Raw genomic sequence first — 22,099 nt, 5'->3', positions numbered from 1 at the left:
TCCCTGGCCAAAGACCACCCTAAGTGGAGGAAGTGCATCCGGGAGGGTGTTGAGCACCTCGAGTCTCATCGCCGAGAGCATGCAGAAACCAAGCGCAGGCAGCGGAAGGAGCATGTGGCAAACCAGTCCCACCCACCCTTTCCCTCAACGACTGTCTGTCCCACCTGTGACAGAGACTGTAATTCCCGTATTGGACTGTTCAGTTACCTAAGAACTCACTTTGAGAGTGGAAGCAAGTCTTACTCGATTTCAAGAGACTGCCTATGATGATGTTAAATGGAGGATGGCTGCACCAGAGCCACTGAGAGTGGAGGTGGTGTGGTCTGGTGCTTGGTGTGGGGATCTCCTATTGGTACATGGCTGGCGAGGTGGGCCGCACCCCTCTTTCTCCGCCACATTCCTGAGCCACTTGCAAGATTTCCTCTTTGCAAGATTTTCAATGCTTCTCTCCCCCTCTGCTATTCTGCTGTAGCCATTTATACCTTCTCTGGACTAATCTTTCGTTTCTTTACTTGTCCCCTTAACTTTTTCTTTGGCTACCATCCCTTTTGTCATTTATTCACACCTGCCCTCAACCCAATCACAGACATTCTCCTTTGTCCCACCACCCCACCGCCCTTTTCCTGGCTCTGTACTTGCTTAAAAACTGTTAATCCCAAACATTTTACAGTCCTGATTAAAGATCATCGACCTGAAACATTAATTCTGTTTCTCTCTCCACAGATGCTGCCTGACCTGCTAATGTTTTCCAGCATTTTCTGTTTTTATATGCTACAAATCAAATGTTCTGCTTTGATGACATTTAGTTAATTTTTATATCATGTGCTAACAAAATTTCTTCACAACGGTTTAAGAAAGATATAACTTTGAAAATGAAGTTGTAATGGAAACATGAAATTACATTTCACTATGATCAAGTACGTAAACAATGTTCTGAGCAGGAGATTACTGGTCATATGGTTTATCCTTCCAACCTACCCAGTTTCCATATCACGATTCTGGATCTATTAGCCCTGTATTCCCATTTCTAATAGGAATTAATCTATTTTTCTTAACACTTGTTGTGGATGTGTGTTCCATCAGCGCCCCCACCACCCAAAAAAGGTTCTCTTCCCCCCTCCACACCAATCTACACCATTATAGGGGCTGGATCAAAGATTCACCCCAGGCCATCCTCACATACAAATGAGTGGCTGATCCCCATTGCCTTGTGGACACACTGAACAGATCGTTCACCTACCTTGTCATCCAGGGTTGGTACATAGTGGCGGATGACCAAAATAAAACAGGGCAAAATAAAAATGAATTTAAAGAACATACAACTACATATAACTTGGTTATGGTGTGCATGTGAAGACATAATACAAATGGAAATGCACTGTAAAGTATGAAGTGATGCTGCAATGATGCAACTCAATTTTCAAAGTTGCTTTAAAATAGATCGCCAGAACAGTATAACTACAGATATTTCACCAACAACAATAGAATTTGGGGGAAACTGGTTTTCTACCATTACTACCATATTGATTTCACTGGCAAGATCATTCAACCTAATCTTTTGGGGATATTAGTTTATTCAAACCAGCCCTGTTCCTCAACATTTGAGTTCTTTGATCACATGTGTAGGCACCGTTTTTTTTTGTAGCATTCTTATTCTTTAAGGTAATTGCTTTGGTAGAGAAAACAGTCTTACAGTAAACACAATATATGGGGAGCGGGCAGGGAAATGAAGTTGAGGCCAAGATCAGAACAGCCATGATCTTATTGACTAGCAGAGCAGGTTCGAGGGGCCAAATGGCCTATTTCTGCTCCTATTTCTTATGTTCTTTAAGGTTCAATAATTGAGAGCCATTCCATTTGTAATTTTAAGTTTTTGTTAAATGGTTGGCACCCACAGGAAGTAAAACGTTTGGCCTGAGTAATTCACTGCTCATGTAGACAGTAATGCTCACACACGTGTGAAGAAGTGCTTTCTAGTTTCACTCCTGAATGGCTTGGTTCTAATTTTAAGATTATGCCCCTTGTTCTGAACTCCCCTACTGTAGGAAAAGCTTATTTGTATCCAACTTATCGAATCCTTTCATCATTTCAAAAAAATTCAATTTGATCACTCCTCAACATAGACTGCAAGCCAAGTTTGTACAACAGTTCATTATTTAACCGTTTAAACCCCAGTATCATTCTGGTGAATCTGTGCTGTACCCCTTAATTTTGATTTGAAAATACGATATTTTTAAATCCCTTCATATTTGTGTAGGGCCCTTACTGCATGCACATTTTTAACTTGGAATAAGGTTTAAAAACTGCCTTGTATTATGTCTGGGCCCAATGTTTAACATATAATTGTAATAAAATGTTAAATAGGAATAAGGTTATGGCATCCAAAGGGTGTGGTTTGTAAAGCAACAGGATAAAATGCCATTTTTCAATACCTTTAAATGCTGACTGCGACAAATTGTACAGAAAAGGGGAATAGTGCAGAAGTGTCAGGAAAGCCACCATGCATTAATGAGTGTGATGTAGCTGTGGGAGGAGTGGATTACAGTGACAAACAGCTTAGCTGCTCCAAAGGTGGCAGGAAATCTATCAAACTGTACAATAAAATTGCAATTCAGTTTCTTTGGTTTTTTATAGGAAATTCACAGATCTTGATGTGTAACACTGCAAAATCTTTCAAATTATTTGACTTCAGTTTGTTGTTAGAGATCGGACTTTTTGATTAGAGATTTGGGGGAGGGCAAAGAGGAAAATGCTAGTGAAGTAATGGCATTACTGTTACAATAAGTTGGTACAAGTCCCCCCCACACAAGATATCATTGAACAATATTTTTTTTTAAGGAAAAGTAGGCAGGTTGGGAGGGAAAAATATACACAATAGTTGATACAAGTGCTGCGAATAAAGAAAATAACCCATCGGAAAGATGCAACACCCAGAACTCCCAAGGGCAACTGGGTTAGTATATGTTTCAAATTACAGTCTATTCCTGTTAGTCTAAATTAGTTACTCTGCAATGGAAATTAAGGCATTTTAATGAAACAGCCAATAATACCTTTTTTTACGCAATTTCAACTCAAATTAACAGATAACTGAAACATTGTACAAGTTGAATTACTTCCCATACCCCACCCTTGTATCAATAATATTTACTAGATCACACAAGTGCAATATAATTGGAAATAGATATGCTAGTCCTAATTCAAAAAATTGAAACTGTGGGGAAAATAGCTGTGCTCTTATTAAAATTGCTTATGGCCTCAGTCATAGAGGTCTGGATTGAAAACCACTGCTTCTGGGTTAAAAAGTAATCCACTTACTTTCATTTCATATATGTGAAGCATCATTAAAAAAATTCTTTGAGCAAGTTTTTAAAAAATGGAATCGAGCAGAATTGGAAGAATGTGAAATGCAGTGGAACACAGGAACAGGAATAGGCCATTCAGCCCCTCGAGCCTGTTCCACTATTCAATGAGATCATGGCTGATCTGTAGCTAAACTCCATCCACCCGCCTTGGCTTCATGTCCCTTAATATCCTTGGTTTGCAAAAATCTATCGTTCTCAGATTTAAAATGATTTATTTAGAGTGCTACCAACTGCTTTTTGTAGTACAGAATTCCACACTTCCACCATCGTGTATGTGAAGAAATGTTTCCTAACTTCTCTTGAATGGCCAACTCTGATTTTAAGGTTATGTATCTTACCCTAGAGTCCAACACCAGTGGAAAAAGTTTCTCTCCATCTACCCTATCAATTCCTTTCAAAATCCAGAACCCTCAATCAAATTACCTCTTAACCTTCCATATTTCAGAGAATACAAGCTTAGTTTATGTTATCCCTCCTCATAAACTAACCCTTGGAGTTCTGCTAACATTCTGGTGAATCTGCATGGCACTCCTTGCAAGGCCGATATAGCCTTTCTACAGTGCAGTGCCCAGAATTGAACACAGTACTCCAGATGTGGTTTTGATTAGTTTTTGTACCTGACTGCTACATTTTAATGATCTGTGCACATGGACCTGTAAATCTCTTTGGACCTCCACTGTTCCTAGCTTTTCACTATTTAAAAAAATACTCGGATCTATCTTTTTTTGGTCCAAAATGGATGACCTCACATTTACCTGTGTTGAAATTCATCTGGCAAATTCATCCATCAACGTCTCTTTGTAATTTTATGCTCCCGTCGACAATACTTACTATGCCACCAATCTTTGCATCATTAGCAAACTTGGATATATGACTCTCCATTGTGTTAGCCAAGTATTTATAAATATAATGATTGGTTGAAGCCCCAGCACAGATCCTTGTAGGACCACCACTAGTCACTTCCTTCCAATTTGAGTACATACCCATTATTCCTACTCTTTGTCTCCTATCGCCTAACCAATCCCCTAATCAAGTCAATAATCTGCCTTTAATTCATGAGCTTTAATTTCAGCTAACAGTCTCTTATAGGGAATCTTACTGAATGCCTTCTGGAACTCCATACAAATTGCATACATAGACATTCCCCTGCTGCTACTTTAGTTACTTCCTCAAAAAATTCAATTAGGTTCATTAGACATGACATACCCTTTACAAATCCATGCAGAAGCAGAATCATTTGAGATGTTTGAAAGGCAGATAAATAATTGGGAAATAAGGATATTAAGGAATATGGAGCAAGAGTGGGAAATTCAAAATAAAAAGATAAAGCAACAAGATAACGCGTAACAAAATGGTGGAACAGCCTCATGAGTCAAATATGCTACTATTTCTACTTTCATACACACTCACTAAAACATTTAACACAGTGGGCTCAATTTTCCCCGGTCATTTTCGCAGTTTTTTTGGCGTGTGCCGTTTTTTTTTGGCGTATTTATTTTTTTCCAAGTTTCCCCCCGCGATCTGCGGCGGCATAACTGACTTAGTTACAATTTTTCTCGGCCAGTTTTTTTTGACCTTACGTCTGCCTCATGTCTGCGCCGGTTTTTATAATTTTTTGCAGTTTAGCTAACATTTTTTCCTCCTAGGTCAGTGTATCTGGCCACTCCCGAAAAACCTTCTGGGCACTTAAGAAAACATGGACAAATCGGCGCTGAAAGACGGTACTATTTTTAAATCAAAGATTTTGGAGGGAGTCAGGAACACTAAAAATCAATAATAAAATTCAACTTTTTTTTTAAATCTGTCAACATAATAAATGTAAATTTGTTGGATTTCAGAAGTTTATTTATTTATTTATTTATTTATTTATTTTACACTCGTATGCCACCACCGAACGTCTTGAAGCAGCGCTGGAGGGTCGTAGCTTTGGCCGGGAGAATCGGCCCCACGACGGGCACAGGGGCTTGGCTAGAAAACAAGCAGGGAGGAGGAGGAGGGGAAAGGGAGAGGAGAGAAAGAGGAGCGAGGAGAGAGAGAGAGAGAGAGACCAGAGAGATACCGATTGGAAGGCTTCGAGTCTGGGGAACAAGGTGCTGATCGGAAGGCTTCTGAAGACTGCAATTAGTTTGGGGGGGTTGGGGGGAGGGGGTAGAGAGAGATAAGTTATAAGACCTTGGGTGTAGTCCACCATACAGACCTTGGGGGGGGGGGGGGGGGGGGGGCGGGGGGGGAAAGAGAGAGAACTGCAAACCTGTCCTGCCTGCTTTCCTACTATTTTGAGCTTCTTTCAAAGGTTAAATTTAAGTATGGGGGCAATACTGACAATGCATACTTTGTGCGAGCCTTCTGTATCGTGGTGCTACATAGGAGACAATTGATTCAACATCATCGCATCAGGAACATCAGAGCCCATAAGGTGCTGGGCAGGAGACCTTACCCACCTCAGGTATATAGAGACAGGCGTTCGTACCTCCAGCTGAATGATGCAGACTGTGTCAGAAGGCTGTGTTTCCGCAAAGAAGTTGGAACTGAGATCTGTGAGTTGGTCAAAGCAGTCCTGCAACCTAAAAGCGTCAGGAGGACTGCTTTGTTAGTTGAAGTGAAGATTACAGCTGCACTTTCATTCTATGCTTCTGGCTTGTTTCAAGCTACAACTGGGATGTCTCAACATGCAACACATGTCTGCATTCGACTGCACTGTACGAGCAGAGGAATGACTTCATAAAGTTCCCCATGACCGCCCAGACAATCCATGAAAGGGCTGAGGGCTTCTCCAGGATTGCTGGCTTCCCAAAGGAACAGGGCTGTATTGATTGTACCCGCATTGCCTTGCGAGCACCTTTGGAGGATTCCGAGATGTACAGGAACAGAAAAGGCTTCCACTCCATTAATGTACAGCTTGTGTGACGACATGCATCATATCATGTCAGTCGATGCAAGATACCCTGGGAGCACCCATGATGCATTCATCCTTCACAACAGCGTTATATCTGCCATGTTTCAGCCACAGCAGCTAGAAGGGTAGAGCTGGCTACTGGGAGACAAAGGGTGCGGTCTCGCCACCTGGCTCATGACGCCCCTACGCGTTTCCCAGACAGAAGCTGACCATCAACACATGTCGCACACGCAACATCATAGATTGGCATCTTGAAACAGCGTTTCCGATGCCTGGGCCATTCCGGAAGCTACTTGCTGTACTTCCCTGAGACTGTCGGTCAGTTCATTGTTGTGTGTTGCATGTTGCATAACTTAGCCATCATGAGGCAGCAGCACCTAGTAGTGGAAGACCCACCTGCAGTGAGAGTGGCTGATGATAATGATGTGGAAGATGCAGATGACGAGCAGGAGGAGCACGACGAGGACGAAGAAGCCATGCGAGTGCCTGAGGCCGGAGCATGACAGCGGAGGAGAGCGGGCCATCGTGCCCCTTTAACAATTGCTCGAGCCTTGCACCAGCAGCTTATTCGTGAACGCTTTACTGATGCCCGAGGGCTCAGTGACAAATATTCCATATGGACCATGTTTACTGTTTGGAGCTATTCCATAACGTTGTGTTGTGTTAATGGAACAAATAATAGAAATGATTCAGATTTAATGTAAAATATATTTTCTTCAAAAGTTTAACAGTTCTTTTGTACTTAACTTTAATAAAATTCTTGTATCAAAATTCACTTTAAGATCACACTTTAAATCTAAGACCGCCCGCTGCGCTTGGTCTTGGACTCCCCACCACCCCTGCCCGCAGGTGGCACAGTGTTCCTGGGCTTGGTACCAAGCTTATTCTCTCTAAGGTCCTGGGTACAGCGCACCTGTGGGGGGAGGGGGTGTGGGGGCGGCGGCAGGCAGCAAGTTGGAGGGCCCGTCTTTGGGCTCTTCAGAGGCTGGTGTGGGGATTGGAGTGGGAGTGACAGTTGATTCTGTCAATGGGCGCAGGGGTCTGGGCATGTTCCCTTATTGCAGCAGCTAACTCCAACATACCGTCCTGACAGTGTCTCAACTACCTGCTACATTATCTCCATCATGGTCAGTGACAGCGCATCAGCTATCTCTGACATTCCCTCCCTCAAGGCCACTATTCCCTCACATCGTTCCCATTTCTCGTGACAGTGCTGTTACTTCTCCCGACAGTACCGCTACCCCATCACTCACCCCACTGATGGTGTCCAGGAGTGATCGGGTAAGGTCAATGCTCTCCGCACTCAATTACATCATCTGAACCACATCTGTTAGATCCTGCACCTCAGGAGAGCGCGGTCGAGTTCTCCTTCCCCTCCTCCCCACGGGTGTGCCTCGCTGCACCCCACCACTGGGACCCGCAGCCTGGGGCGGTGGGGCCCTGGGTGTGCCTCGCTGCACCCCACCATTGGAACCTGCAACCTCGAAAGGTGGAGCCCTAGGTGTGCATTGCGGTACACCACTGGGACCCGCAACCTTGGAAGGTGGGGCCGAGCGTGCCTCGCTGCACCCCACCACTGGGACCCGCAACGTCAGAAGGTGTGAAACCATGGAATGTCCCATCAGCACTCTAACCACTAGTCACGGAAGGGCTGTCACCGCAATGAGCAGCACCTCCTCCAAAGTCAGTACAACAGTGGGATCTTCATCCAGCTCCATCCCCTCCCCCTCAACCCCATGTTCTTGGTCTGGAGGGTTGGATTGGAAGATGTTCTCCTCTTCAGGCTCGTCCGCGTCTGAATCTTTTTCTGCATCGTCAGGATTGGCCTCAAGTTCTGCAAATATATCATAGGGAGTTCCTCGAATCGAGGATGACTTGCTTCGTCAAAAAGTTCACAGGTGTTTCAATGAAGGATCTAAAATTCCAGGTCCCGAACGAAATCTTCAAAGGTGGAAGATGCCTGCGCGTGGATCTTTTTAACTTGTGGTGACTGTTGCACACCAGCCACCACATGGGCTTGACAGAGCTCGGTCTTGGTCCAGTTATAAGGATTAACCAAGACAACTGGAGACCAAGCTCTGCTGCATGGACCTAGTGCGCAGACACATCTGGGCCCCAAACTCACGCCTCTCCTGCGCCCTGATCACGTCCTTCTACAATCTCTCGCCACTCCTACCCCCTGACCTCCTGCTGTAGCTGCCCACGCTTCAATCGCCGACCTGGATCTTGGTGACGTCCCTCTTCACTGCCGTTGTTCTCCTGCTCCAGCATGTGCTGCTCCCTGGAGTGGTACACCGCTATGCTGCTCCTTCCACTCCCCGGGCTGCTCCGATGGTGCTCGCAGGCCGGGAGCCGCTCAGCCTGCTGAGCTAGGTCGCCACGCTGCTCCTTCCGCTTCCCGGCCTGCTCCAATGGTGCGTTTGGCTTAAATTATTGGAAAAAATCCTGAAAGACAGGATAAATCTACATTTGGAAAGGCAGGGATTAATTAGGGACAGTCAGCATGGATTTGTTAAGGGAAGATCATGTTTGACTAACCCGATTGAATTTTTTGAGGAGGTAACCAAGAGAGTTGATGAGGGTAGTGCGCACGATGTAGTGTATATGGACTTTAGCAAAGCTTTTGTTAAGGTCCCACATGGTAGATTGGTTAAAAAGGTTAAAGCCCATGGGATCCAGGGCAAAGTGGCAAGTTGTATCCAAAATTGGCTTAGAGGTAGGAAGCAAAGGGTAATAGTTGATGGATGTTTTTTGTGACTGGAAGGATGTTTCCAGTGGGGTTCTGCAGGGCTCAGTACTGGGTCCCTTGCTTTGTGTGGTATATATCAATGATTTAGATTTGAATATAGGGAGTATGATCAAGAAGTTTGCAGACGACACTAAAATTGGCTGTGTGGTTGATAATGAAGAGGAAAGTCATGGGCTGCAGGAGGATATCAATCTACTGGTCAGGTGGGCAGAGCAGTGGCAAATGGAATTTAATTCAGAGAAGTGTGAGGTGATGTACTTTGGGAGGGTTAATAAGGAAAGGGTATACACATTAAGCGGTAGGCCACTTAATAGTGTAGATGAACAACTGGACCTTGGAGTGCCTGTCCACAGATCCCTGAAAGTAGCAGATCAGATGGATAAGGTGATTAAGAAGGCATACGGAATGCTTGCCTTTATTGGCCGAGGCATAGAATGCAAGAGCAGGGAGGTTATGCTTAAATTATAAAATACTTTGGTTCGGCCACAGCTGGAGTACTGCATGCAGTTCTGGTCGCCGTATTATAGGAAGGACGTGACTGCACTGAAGAGGGTGCAGAGGAGATTTACTAGGATGCTGCCTGGAATGGAGAATCTTAGTTATGAGGACATTAGATAAGCTGGGTTTGTTTTCATTGGAACAGAGGAGGTTGAGAGGAGACCTCAGAGGTGTACAAAATATTGATAGTAAGGGTCTATTTCCATTGGTGGTGGGGTCTATTACAAAGGGGGCATAGTTTTAAGGTGGGTGGTGGAAGGTTTAGAGGGGATTTGACGCAGAAGATTGTGGGGATCTGGAACTCGCTGCCTGAAAAAGTGGTGGATGCAGAAACAGTCACCGCTTTTAAGAGATGGTTGGGTGGGCACTTAAAGTGCCGTAACCTGCAGAGTTACGGACCTAGAGCTGGTAACTGGGAGTAGACTGGATGTCCTTTTGTTGGCCGACGCAGTATTAATAGTAAGTACTGCAGGGAATCGAGTACGGCCAGGGTGATCTCCTGGACAGGTCGGGGAGGAATTTCCCCAGATTTTTTTCTCCCTAAATTGGCCTGGGTTTTTATCTGGTTTTTGCCTCTCTCAGGAGATCACATGGCTCCGGTTGGGGTGGAGTGTAGAATGTTTCAGTATAAGGAGTGTCGCAGTTGTGTGAGGCGGACTGGTTGGGCTGGGTGCTCTTTGCCTTTCAGTCATTGTTCGTAGGTTTATATGTAACTTTCAGGGCTGCTGACCAAAGGCCGCGCGGCTCTTTGTCGGCCGGCATAGACATGATGGGCCGAAATGGTCTCCTTCTGCGCTGTAAATTTCTATGTTTCTATGTGACCTCTGCTCGTGTCCAGTTCCTGCTATCTGTTCACAGTAACCAGTGCCTCCACTTCTTCCTTTAAGAAATGTTTGGTCCTTGCACTGCATTGCATCGTGTACTGCTGCAGCTGCGATTTTTCCAATGCTCTCACACACCACTCCTTCTCTCACACACACAACTGGCTCTTTAAAAATGGTCGATTGCCAACTCGGAGCTGGACTGTATATGCACATCCATTGAAATAACGTCAGAAATTTAATTTTTTTCCCTCGCGCATGCGGCATTGTTTTTCGGCACAGACAGCAGGCTTCACCCCACGAGGCGACTGGACACGCTGTGTGCTGCCAAATTCGAATTTTACATCAGGGAAACTTCGGCAAATTATTTCCGGCACATTTCTGGCCTGAAAAAACGGGCGTAACTCTTGCAATATGCCAGAAAACAGTCTTGGGTAAAATTGAGCCCTATATTATTAGATTAATACATGTGGAAGCAAGAATAAAAACACACACATGCAAGTTTATTTCATCACGTTTTAGTGTAATATATCCATTAAATGGACATCAATAGCTATGTTTTCATTTGTCTTTGTAAACTATGAAAAGATAGAATTAGGTCTTATACTTCACAGGAAAGGAAGTGAAAAGGCTGTAGTTATAGTGCCACTTTGTGTCAATGCGAAGCAGTTTCATCAGGTGCATGTCAACCCATAAGTGGCACTACAGTTTAAGAGCATGGTCACCCGAGCGTTCACGTCAGATCCAGCCCAGTGCAAAGTCATATTTTCAAAGCATCTTTAAATTTCACCAGCTAGAGATTTTCTAAACTTATTTTAGTCTTTTCAATGTTACTACAGAAAAGAGACCCCATCTGTGCTCTGATAACATTAAAAATCATCTACCAGAAAACACAGCAATATTCATATTGAAAATGTTTCTCTTCTCTCTCTGGTCCTTAATAGCAGAATTATTGCAAGGGGGTTGGAGTGCAAGAGTAAGGAAGTCTTACAACAATTGTACAGAGCTTTGGTGAGACCACATCTGGAATGCTGAGAAAGAATATATATGCCTTCGAGGCACTATTACGACGGTTCACTACATTGATTCCTGGGATGAGAGGGTTGTCCTATGAACAAGGATTGAGCCTATACTCTCTGGAGTTTAGAAGAATGCGAGCTGATCTCATAGAGCCATATAAGATTCTGAGGGGGATTGACAGAGTCGATGGTGAGAGGTTGTTTCCCCTGGCTGGAGAGTTCAGAACTAGGGAGCACAGTCTCAAGATAAGAGGTCGACCATTTAAGACTGAGATGAGGAAAAATGTCTTCATTCAGAGGATTGTGAATCTTTGGAATTCTCTACCCCAAAGGGCCGAGGATGCTCATATTCAGCATATTCAAGGCTGAGATAGATACATATTTGGACAGGGGAATCAAGGGATATGGGGATCGGACAGGAAAGAGGCGTTGAGGTCGAAGATTCGCCATGATCTTATTGAATGTCGGAGCAGGTTCGAAGAGCCGTATGGTCTACTCCTGCTCATAATTTTTATGTTCTTATATCAGCATTGTATAACCACTGCCCTGAGAGATCAAACTCCACCTTTGAGCTGCAGCATATGCTACCAGGCAACAGACAATAAGTTTCCTCTCAATGCTGGCTGTAAGGATCCCATGTGCAATACAAGTAATTTCATTCCAGTTCTTGGTAGACATATTTGGTAGACATAGGTCTATAGCACAAAAATGCCCATAATGTGGTACAAATGAATACCAGAACTGGTTACCCTCAGCACAGTTACATAGATATCTGCAGTAAGCCTTGCAAAAAAAAAAATCAATCACCCTATATGATCAAGATGAACGATGTCAGTGCCATGAAGGTTTATGCTGCCTGGATCGAGCATTCCAAAATCAAAGACAGCCTCAGCAGACTGGGTGGGTTGGGACTCTTCGCACATGTTGCACAGACAACCCTTACAAAGAAGAGATTTCCATCCTATTATTCCGAAATAGATTGAAACATAGTTCAAGCAGAGGAAAGTGTGGCAATCCACTGTGCCAGGCAGTCCCTAACCTCACAATTTTCTAAATAGTGTTTCATCCCTCCTTTTCCTTTTTGAAGATATTTTTATGTAACTCAGTTAATAATTGTCACCCAAGTTTGTTACCTTTCTGTTCCAGAAAAAAAGGCCAGACCATAGAAATGTTCCTTCCAGCAATGAATTGCACTTCTCACTGGGTCATCCAAGAATCTTTTTCATTTACATCAAGTAGCTACCTACACAATGGAGCTCAATACCATTCTGACCAATATAGTGTGAATACATGGAAATGATAACATTGGGAGAAATGAAGAAATTAGAACACCTTTATTTTAATATAAGCATTTAAATATAATTGAGGGCTGGATGACATTGCGGATTAGAAACTAGCCAATGTCCAAATCCACCCCCAGATTGGCAGTATTAAAGTCCCATTTACTGGCCTATTCTAAGTGTCCTACATGAAGCATTGGATAGAATCAATTTAGTTCCAAGTGGGCATTGGCTCGCACACAAAACTGCCCTAATTCAGCACTGATATCCAACCTAACTCAAACCAAAGGATGGTTGGTGTGGGAAATGGAAAAAGATCACATTGGTGCTTCTCTGATATTAAAGCTAAGACACATTGTTAGAAAATACACAGGGCCCAAAATTGATGACCCCACTGCCAGGTTTTTCGGCGGTATTTCCTTGTTTTGGGTGGTCTTCCATTCCTTGGGAGTTTCATCAGGGCCTTACGCTGGCGGTTTTGAAATACCGGGGAGCGGACCGCCAGCATGCAATGCTAGGAAAACCGCTCCCGCCTGAGTTTGGTGGGAGCGGTGCTCTGTACTTCTTGAAAAAATAACCGCCCAGTCAGACCAGCCTTTCGATGGACGGTAGGTATGAAACCCTGCAAAAAAAGTGGGCGAATTTTTTTTTTCTAATTCTTTTGCAGCGATTCAGTGGAAAAGGGTCCTGTGAATGTTTTCTGAAAAAATATTTTTTGTGTTCTCCCCCCTCACTAGGCCGACTCTAGCCTCGGCCTTAATTTGACCAGAACCGCCGAGAATCCACGTGCAATGCCCGTTTTTCCCCTCTATTTTTTCACCAAACTTCCGCCCAAAGTACCATCGTGATCTTAGCAGTTTTTTTTGGTGGTAAGTGGGCGGAACTTGGCTTTGATCAAATTCGGGCCCACGGAATCCAACCAATTTGTACATCACATAGGAGTGCTCCATGCTGACTGACCTGAAATGGAAAAGGTTTAATTCCTCAGTATTAACTTTCTTTAATGTCAATATCCCTCAGATTGACTAACACAAAAATTCGCTCCTGTTACTATTTTTGATATTGAAAAATTAGCATGTAGGACTGAGAGCAATTCTGCAGGACAGCATTAAAGATTTAAAAAAGTTAATCACAATGAGGTAAATTCTGAAGTAGTGATTGTGACTGTGCAAATTACTAATTTATTCACCCAAATTTATTGAAAATAGATGAGATCTTAAGAACAAAATCAATGGTAAATGTAGTTTCTGCTATGTGGATGAAATGCGGTCACGTTTTTCTTCAAAAGCGAACATTTATGTGACAAAAGGAAAAACATTTAGTCGTGATTACAAATACAAACATGGATGGTTCCCAGCCTCCTTACAGTTATAACCCAACTTTTGCAAAGAGAAATCAATCATGGCTTTTGTGAAAATATTTAGTTTGTTAGAAATCAAGGGTTCAAAATATATAAAACTGATATGAAGAATGCGATGTTTCAATCGTCGTTTTGAACTGGAGATGAAATATCTCCGAACTGGTATTAGATGCTTAGAAATGCTAATATTTTGGTACTCTGTTGAGATATTATAGCATTATGCACTATGACAACCATTATCTGTTGTTTTCAAGTTAAAACTTCAACTTTGTTAATGTATCTTTAAGACAATTTTTTGTAGAAAGAGTTAGAATGGATGGAAGTTGTGAGAACTAATGTAAACATTTGCTACATCATAAAAGAGGCAACACTCTTGAAGCGAGCTGTTTTCTGGTTTGGCCTCATGTGATCAAAGGCAGTATACGGACAAGAGAGAAGATACAAATTTTAAAGGAAGGAAACCTCTGGGAAAATATAAACAGAGAAAGACAGGTGACCAAAATCATAAGACATTTCAGGGCCACCCCCAAAAAGAGAATAAAAGTAACACTTCGAGATCTTGTCCACACAAACGGTGTGAGAAGAGAGCGAAACAGAAGTTGGGATGGTCAAACACTCTTCGAGTCATCCCATACTTTACCGAAGGAAGCTCTAGATGAAGAGAAAGGGGTTGCAAGCCAGAGAACTGCTCACGTGCTCCGGCCGTTTGTCCGATCGGATCATATGTTTTTGCTGTATAACTAGTGTTATATTCCATCTTAAACTCTGATTAAACACAATCACAATATACCCACCAGATTAGTTTACAGTCGTTCCTGATTATTAAAGTGACCAGAGATAACCTTAAACTTGGCTATTTCCAACATTTCAATTTTTATTTTATATTCCCATCAATTTTCAATGGATTTCTTTCTCCAAACCCAATTCCCTGCAAAAAAGGTAGTGCGACAAATTAGCCAGGCGTACGATCTGAAATGTACTTTTTCCATCCAGTGTCTAGGTAAAGGGTAGGGAGACCCAAAAATCACTGAGAACGCTTACTCTGTCTAACAGGTACTGGAATGTGTCATGCAGCACCACGTGATTCTTTTCTGAGAGGCAGGCTGAATATACACTCAGACCAAGACTCAGCCTTTAAGCCAACAGATGGTTTTATTTAACTAAAACAGTTTGAGAATCGTACATTTCACTATTCATCTTGATACATGTAAATACACAGAAGGTGCAACATGGAAACAGGCCATTTAGCCCAATCAGTCCATGTTGCAGTTTATCCTCCAAGCAAGGAAGTAGTTCAAATCACATTTCCCTAACCTGTTCCCATATCCCTTCAACCAGCTAGTCAATCCAAGCTTGGGTGTTTACATACGTTTCGGTCTCAACAACTAACGCTGAAAATACCACTTAATTTCTCTTTCTACATAAACTTTAAATCAAAAGTTCACTTCATGCTGCAGTTCGAAAACTAACCTAGCTCCTGGGTGGCACAATCTTAAAACACAGAACCTTTCCGCTGGCTGGAAAGCTGAAAACTGGTTTTAAAAAAAGGCTTTCCAAAGAAATTCAATCCAAAGTTATTTTGAAGTTAGTGAAACAAAAGGCCACACTTCCCTCATCAATATTAAATGTAAGGCCAATATTTAATAATGGTATATAATGTTTACCATGCAGTTTGAAATCAACAGCCATATATCACTGTTTAGTACCTTGGACATTCTATTAAAATTCCATAGCAATTCGCAACTTGTGAAACCCACTGCAGCCAATCTGTCTGCACTCTGAGCTCATGGCCTTTCCTGAGAAATACCCTGTGTGCCTGTAGGATGTTAACCCCTCACACACTTTCTAGTCGTAAGGAATCTCAATTTAAAAACAAATGCACAAAAAAGTACATTTAGTCACTATTCGTCAGATCTACCATCCTCCCTATATGATAGCACCTCATCTCTTCTTGGCCCCTTCGTGTGATGGCCTCTCCAACACTGGGAACTCTTCACACAAGAAAACACGGGCATAAACTCACATCCTATGATGCTGCGGAACAGTCCACTGATTCACCAACACATTATATCACTGGCATGCCCTCCAACACAATGTTGCAACACACAGTACCATAACAAATTGTCTGCGTTTTCACATAAAAGTTGGTGCAGCAATCTTTTAATACAGATACGTTCAGCTAATAATTCCTGATTTAGGTAGAGAACTACATTTTATTTGAGCCCATTCATTTAAAAAAGTTGAGTTCAAAAAGTTAATACTTCTGTATTAAAAAGATTTAGCAAAATCCTTTTTTTGGGGGGGGGGGGGGGGGGGCAGGAACTTGTTTAACATTCCATATCATGGTAGAAGTGTGCTTCCATGATCACTTTCCCCAGATTACAAAATACAGACAAATAAAATTCACAAAAACTCAGTGTATAATTGGAAAATTAAGCGCTCAAAGTAGTAGCTAGCTGCATAAATCGGCTGTCCTACAAATTATAATGAACACAACCTTCACAGCCTAAATTAACTGGACTTGCAATAAATATGGTCTATAATTCTATTTTCCGATTCTCACCATTTCTCTTCATTCTTATTGTGCAATCTACCACAAAGATCACGTACGCCTCCTTGTGGTTTAAAAATTTAAAGCAACCATCTGTACTTCACCATGAAACCTTCAGTAACCAAGCAATATTCATCAGTGCAAGACTAACTAGAATGATTCTATTCAAGGACATAGCAATTTCTGATTATGCAGCTTCCCCTGATATTGGTCCACTCTTAAGGTTTCATGTTGAAATTCAATTGCTTAAATATTTGTCCTTTTATGCACCAGCAATAAAATTGGCGCATAAAAATGACATTGGGCAGCAACATGCATGCCCCAGTTAACTGTGGCATTATCACATTGGAAAACTGTCACACAATATCAACTATGTATCTAGATTATAATTGAAAAAGTCTCACCTTTGAATGTGTAATTGAAAGCGTATCCACCCAGACACGCCAGCCGCCCCACTCATACTTCACTGCATGATAAAGCAATATCCGGAAGATAGCGTACACCATCTCTGTTATTTTTTGCTCTTCAGAATTCTTAGGACTGACATAGCAAAGAGATAACATCCACTCTTGCCACACTGAGCACTGTAGCAAACTCCTGCAAAACAACAATCACAGTTCTGATTTTTGGGAATATGAAAATCTGCAAACAAATCCAAGTAAATAAGTGAGATACAGAGCAGAGCACAAGTAGAAGCACAACAGCCATTTAAAAAAAAATTCCATGAGTCCAAGACCACTATGTAAGTGTTATGTTGCACTGAATACTTGCCAAATTTCCACAAAAAACGTTATATTTTAAGAGTTTTAAAGTACTTCATTGCAACTGCACTGAAGGCGGAGTAGGCCGAGTGATATGAATGATTCTGTAAACAAATTCTAAACTTACACCTAAATGCTTTTCACATTTATACAAGATATATAAATGATTGAAGGAGCCAGCATATCTACATCTACAAGTAATCAAAATTCAGATATAACATCCCTCAAAAAAAAACACAGAAACAAGATTCTCTTCATTTGAGTTTTCTTTATTTGTCGTAAGTCAAATTAATGTATACACAAGGTAGTTTCTTTTTAACCCAAGTGGGGAGAGGGGGGCCAGTGGGCATATGCTATTTTACTGTTATCCAATGAAATTCCACATTATCATCCACTTAATTCAGAATCAAACTGAAATTCTGCGAGAAAAGAACTAAAAAGATTCACAATATTCTTAGAATTGCTTTTAAACTAGTATCTTCTGGCAAAAATGTAGCTGCACAGTACTATAACTTCCAAGAGGCTAGAAGACTAGTGTACTACAGGCAAGATTAGAATACAAGTAGACAAAGTCCTGTGCTCAAAGTAAGCCGAAGATCAGAAATAACATGTTTTTAAACCCAATCCAATTTGAGAATGAGCTCTCTCTCTCTTTGTTTCGCTACATAGCTCACTGGAGCATGTGCCTACTCACGCCTGAGGAGCAGCCTCTTACAAACCTCATGGCAATTTTATTCCTTAGCTAGCCACGAGAAGGAACAACAAAAAGCTTCCAATGTACCTTTTACTTCCAGTTGGTGCCTTGCCCATTGACAACCATCAGGGTGAAAACCAATACCTGCACTCCTTCATTCAGCGGCACTAACAGTAGTGTTGGAATATCCAACATATTGACAACCATCAGAGGTTGAGCAGTCAGGGTGAAAACCCAATACCTGCACTCCCTCATTCAGTGGCACTAATAGTAGTGTTGGAATATCCAACATACTGTTGACCAACATCACCAAAACATATGAAACCCCATCATTTATCTCTTTTGTTTGTTGTGCGCAAATTGGTTGCCACATTTGGCAACACTAGACTTCAAAAGTACATTGACTGCAAAGCATTTTGATGTCCTGTTGTGAAAGACACCAAGTAAAGTTTAAGTTTATTTGTTTTTAACTATGTCATTCAAAAAGTCAATTCTTTAAGTTATATTTATCAGCCATTTTTGTAAGAATACTAATTTGCTTCCATATGTGGGGGACAGTTTTCAGCCAAATATTTGAACATGTTAACTGCCATAACAAAGAACTGTTTTAATAATGTAAACATTACATCAGGTGTGATATTGGCTTTGCTAATATAAAATTAGCTAATATTTATATGATTTTAAATGTTAAATTTACATTAGGATTCAAGTGCAAGTCACGCTTTGGTATGTTCCACTGGAACAATGGGTCACCAATTCCTTCCTATTAATCTGTGCTGTAACAACTTCTTTACACTGTAACTTCATTGCTCTAAAGCATTATTGGAATCCAGATGTGACTAAATGCAAATAAAAATGAGTTGCAGGCACTTTCGTTGGGCATGTGATCTCACGCCATAAGCATGTGTACTTTAACTTTTTTGTGCATTGTTGGTAAAATGCTATGATGAAAATCAGTGTGCAAGTGTTTTTTGATTATGTGTACTTCCTTGGTTATTGTTTATTGGTTACTTGCTAAAATGGTGTCAAACAAAAGAAAAAAATGCCAAACTTCAGCACCATGGAAACACCAGCAACATTGTACGGAGAGGGAAGCGGTCATTGTGGTCAGCTTGACCAATAACTGCTCCAGGCCAGAAGAAAACAAGCCCAGCCAATAACAAACTGATCCAGTAGGACACGACTTGGCAAAGGGCAAGCAGCTTCCAATCGTGTTCTGGATGGAGAACAGAGCTAGGTCTGACGCAGCTCATGAGAGTCAAGAGTTTTAACAATAATTCTGAGAAAGTCAAAGTACCGCTCGCAACTGCTGTGCAAAGACCTAGAAGCTGCACTGAGATGTGCTGTGTCTGATAAATTCAGGGCAGCATTCCAAACTTGTGGTGAGAGAAAGACTACAAAGTTTCACACTGAATGGTGGTAGATGTTTGTTAACCAAATATAAACGTGAAGTATATTTACCTGCATTGTTGGGTGTATGCAAGGCTAAAATTAAAGCATATGGCTAAAGCAGTGTGGCTATATATCTAGTCTGCGACTTCTATTGGACAACACTGCTTTACAGCATATCTAACAGAAATAAGAAATAATCCTTCATTCAAGTCGCACGTTTTAAAATGTCTTCCTGTACATAAATTATCGCAGCTTTGAAACAGATAGAATTCTGAAGCACCTCAAAGATCATTTTTATAGCAAACCCAACCAAATTCTGCAACAAATCTGTTCAGGGTTGGGGGGATATCTCAATAAGAATATTTTTAAAATACTGTACTGCTTTTTTACTCCAAAAAACACTAATTTTAAACTGTTTAAAATCAATTATTCTGCTCAGCCTTAACTTCCCCTATTTGCAGTCAGCTATGTATAGTAATAGCCATTTAACAACTAGTTATCGCATCTAACCAACTCTGTCGTCGAACTACAGCACACGGACGATGCCTGCGTCTGCGCACATAGAGGCTGAACTCCCGGTCATAGTCGACGTATTTACTGAGGCGTACGAAAGCATGGGCCTTACGCTAAACATCCGTAAGACAAAGGTCCTCCACTAGCCTGCCCTCGCCACACAGCACTGCCCCCCAGTCATCAAGATCCGCGGCGCGGCCCTGGACAACGTGGACCACTTCCGTTATCTCGGGAGCATCCTATCAACAAGAGCAGGCATTGACGACGAGATTCAACATCTCCTCCAGTGCGCAAGTGCAGCCTTCGGTCGCCTGAGGAAAAGTGTGTTTGAAGACCAGGCCCTCAAAACTGCTACAAAGCTCATGGTCTACAGGGCTGTAGTAATATCCCCCCTCCTGTATGGCTCAGAGACATGGACCTTGTACAGCAGACACCTCAAGATGCTGGACCAACGATGGCTCCGAAAGATCCTCCAAATCCCCTGGGAGGACAGACGCACCAACATTAGCGTCCTCGACCAGGCCAACATCCCCAAGATTAAAGCATTGACCACACTTGATCAGTTCCGCTGGGCAGGCTACACAGTTCGCATGCCAGACACGAGACTCCCAATGCAAGCGCTCCACTCGTAACTCCTTCACAGCAAACGAGCCAAAGGTGGGCAGCGGAAACGTTACAAGGACACCCTCAAAGCCTCCCTGATAAAGTGCAACATTCCCACTGACACCTGGGAGTCCCTGGCCAAAGATCGCCTTAAGTGGAGGAAGTGCATCCGGGAGGGCGCTGAGCACCTCGAATCTCATCACCGAGAGTATGCAGAAATCAAGCGCAGGCAGCGGAAAGAGCGTGCGGCAAACCACTCCCACCCAATCCTTCCCTTAACGACTATCTATCCCACCTGTGACAGAGACTGTGACTCACGTATTGGACTGTTCAACCACCTAAGAACTCACTAAGAGTGGAAGCAAGTCTTCCTCGATTCCGAGGGACTGCCTATGATGATGATGATCCCATCTAAATTTCACGTTGGTAGTTTAACAGTTGCCTTTAAGCAGCAGCTAGCTAAACTGGTTATTTTGTGTGTTTAAAGTGCCAGTATTTACAACAGTACATCCCTTAATATGGTAAGCCGAACCTTAACATTAAAGTACTATTTAGACTGAGGTACCTACTTAAGGTCACATTTTACCTCCCATGTTGCTTAAAGTGTCAGTGCGCCCAGCACTTGTCGGCAGATCTAGTAATCTATTCATGTTACATTCAACACGTGCCCAGTTCACTGGTACATTAAATAAACTAGGACATGTACAGTTGTAATTTTAAACTGGAAAAATGTAATGCTATGATTACGTTCACCATCATAGGAGTCACAATTTGTAAATAAAAGCACAATTTAGCTGAACATCAGGCACACAGGGGTTTAGATAGGGTTACGTAGGATATACCACACAGAAACAGGTCATTCGGCCCAACCAGTCCATGCCGGGGTTTATGCTCCACTCGAGCCTCCTCCAGTCTTTCCTCATCCAAATCCATCCAGCATAACCCTCTGTTCCCTATCCAGCCTCCCCTTAAATGCATCTATATTATCCGCTTCAACCTCTCCCTGTGGTAGCGAGTTCCACATTCTCACCACACTTTCGGTAAAGAAGTTTCTTCTGAATTCCCCATTGAATTTCTTAGTGACTATCTTATATTGATGGCCTCGAGTTATGCTGTTCCCCACAAGTGAAAACATTCCCTCTGTATCCACTCTATCTAAACCTTTCATAATTTTAAAGACCTCTATTAGGTCACCCCTCAGCCGCCTTTTTTTCAAGAGAAAGAGCCCCAGCCTGTTCATCCTTTCCTGATATGTATACCCTCGCATTTATGGTATAATCCTTCTGAATCTTCTCTCCACCCACTCGTGCCTCTATAACCTTGTTACAATATGGAAACCAGAAGTGCACGCAGTACTCTATGGGGCCGAAATTGGTCGTCCGCCCATTTCTCAGCGGCATGCCGAATGGAGTGCAGCTGGCGGTATGCGGGCGGTCAGTCCTTTTCACTCGGGAATCTTCGGGTCCAGAGTTGTGCGCATGCACATACTGCTGCGAAGCTCCGCCCCCAGAGAGGCACAGACGAGAACCCACAGAGACTGCCGGCCTGAGAGCGCTGTGCAGGTATGTGGGGAAACGGAAAAATCACTGCTGTGGGGGGG

At 42.5% G+C, this 22,099-nt stretch overlaps 1 protein-coding gene across 3 annotated transcripts in view; it reads right to left on the bottom strand.

Moving 5' to 3' along the window:
* lrba (LPS-responsive vesicle trafficking, beach and anchor containing) overlaps positions 1-22,099 on the bottom strand; it is a 1,157,354-nt gene that overhangs the window by 950,547 nt on the left and 184,708 nt on the right. For all 3 annotated transcript variants that reach the window (XM_070871469.1, XM_070871472.1, XM_070871473.1), the window contains exon 21: positions 16,941-17,133. In XM_070871469.1, the coding sequence (XP_070727570.1) occupies positions 16,941-17,133 (193 nt within the window). The remainder of the gene's footprint in view (positions 1-16,940; positions 17,134-22,099) is intronic.

The sequence above is a fragment of the Pristiophorus japonicus genome, chromosome 2, assembly GCF_044704955.1.
Source record: "Pristiophorus japonicus isolate sPriJap1 chromosome 2, sPriJap1.hap1, whole genome shotgun sequence".
Classification (NCBI taxonomy): domain Eukaryota; kingdom Metazoa; phylum Chordata; class Chondrichthyes; family Pristiophoridae; genus Pristiophorus; species Pristiophorus japonicus.
Note: the sequence above shows the minus strand (reverse complement) of the source record. Positions and strands in the feature narration are given on the sequence as shown.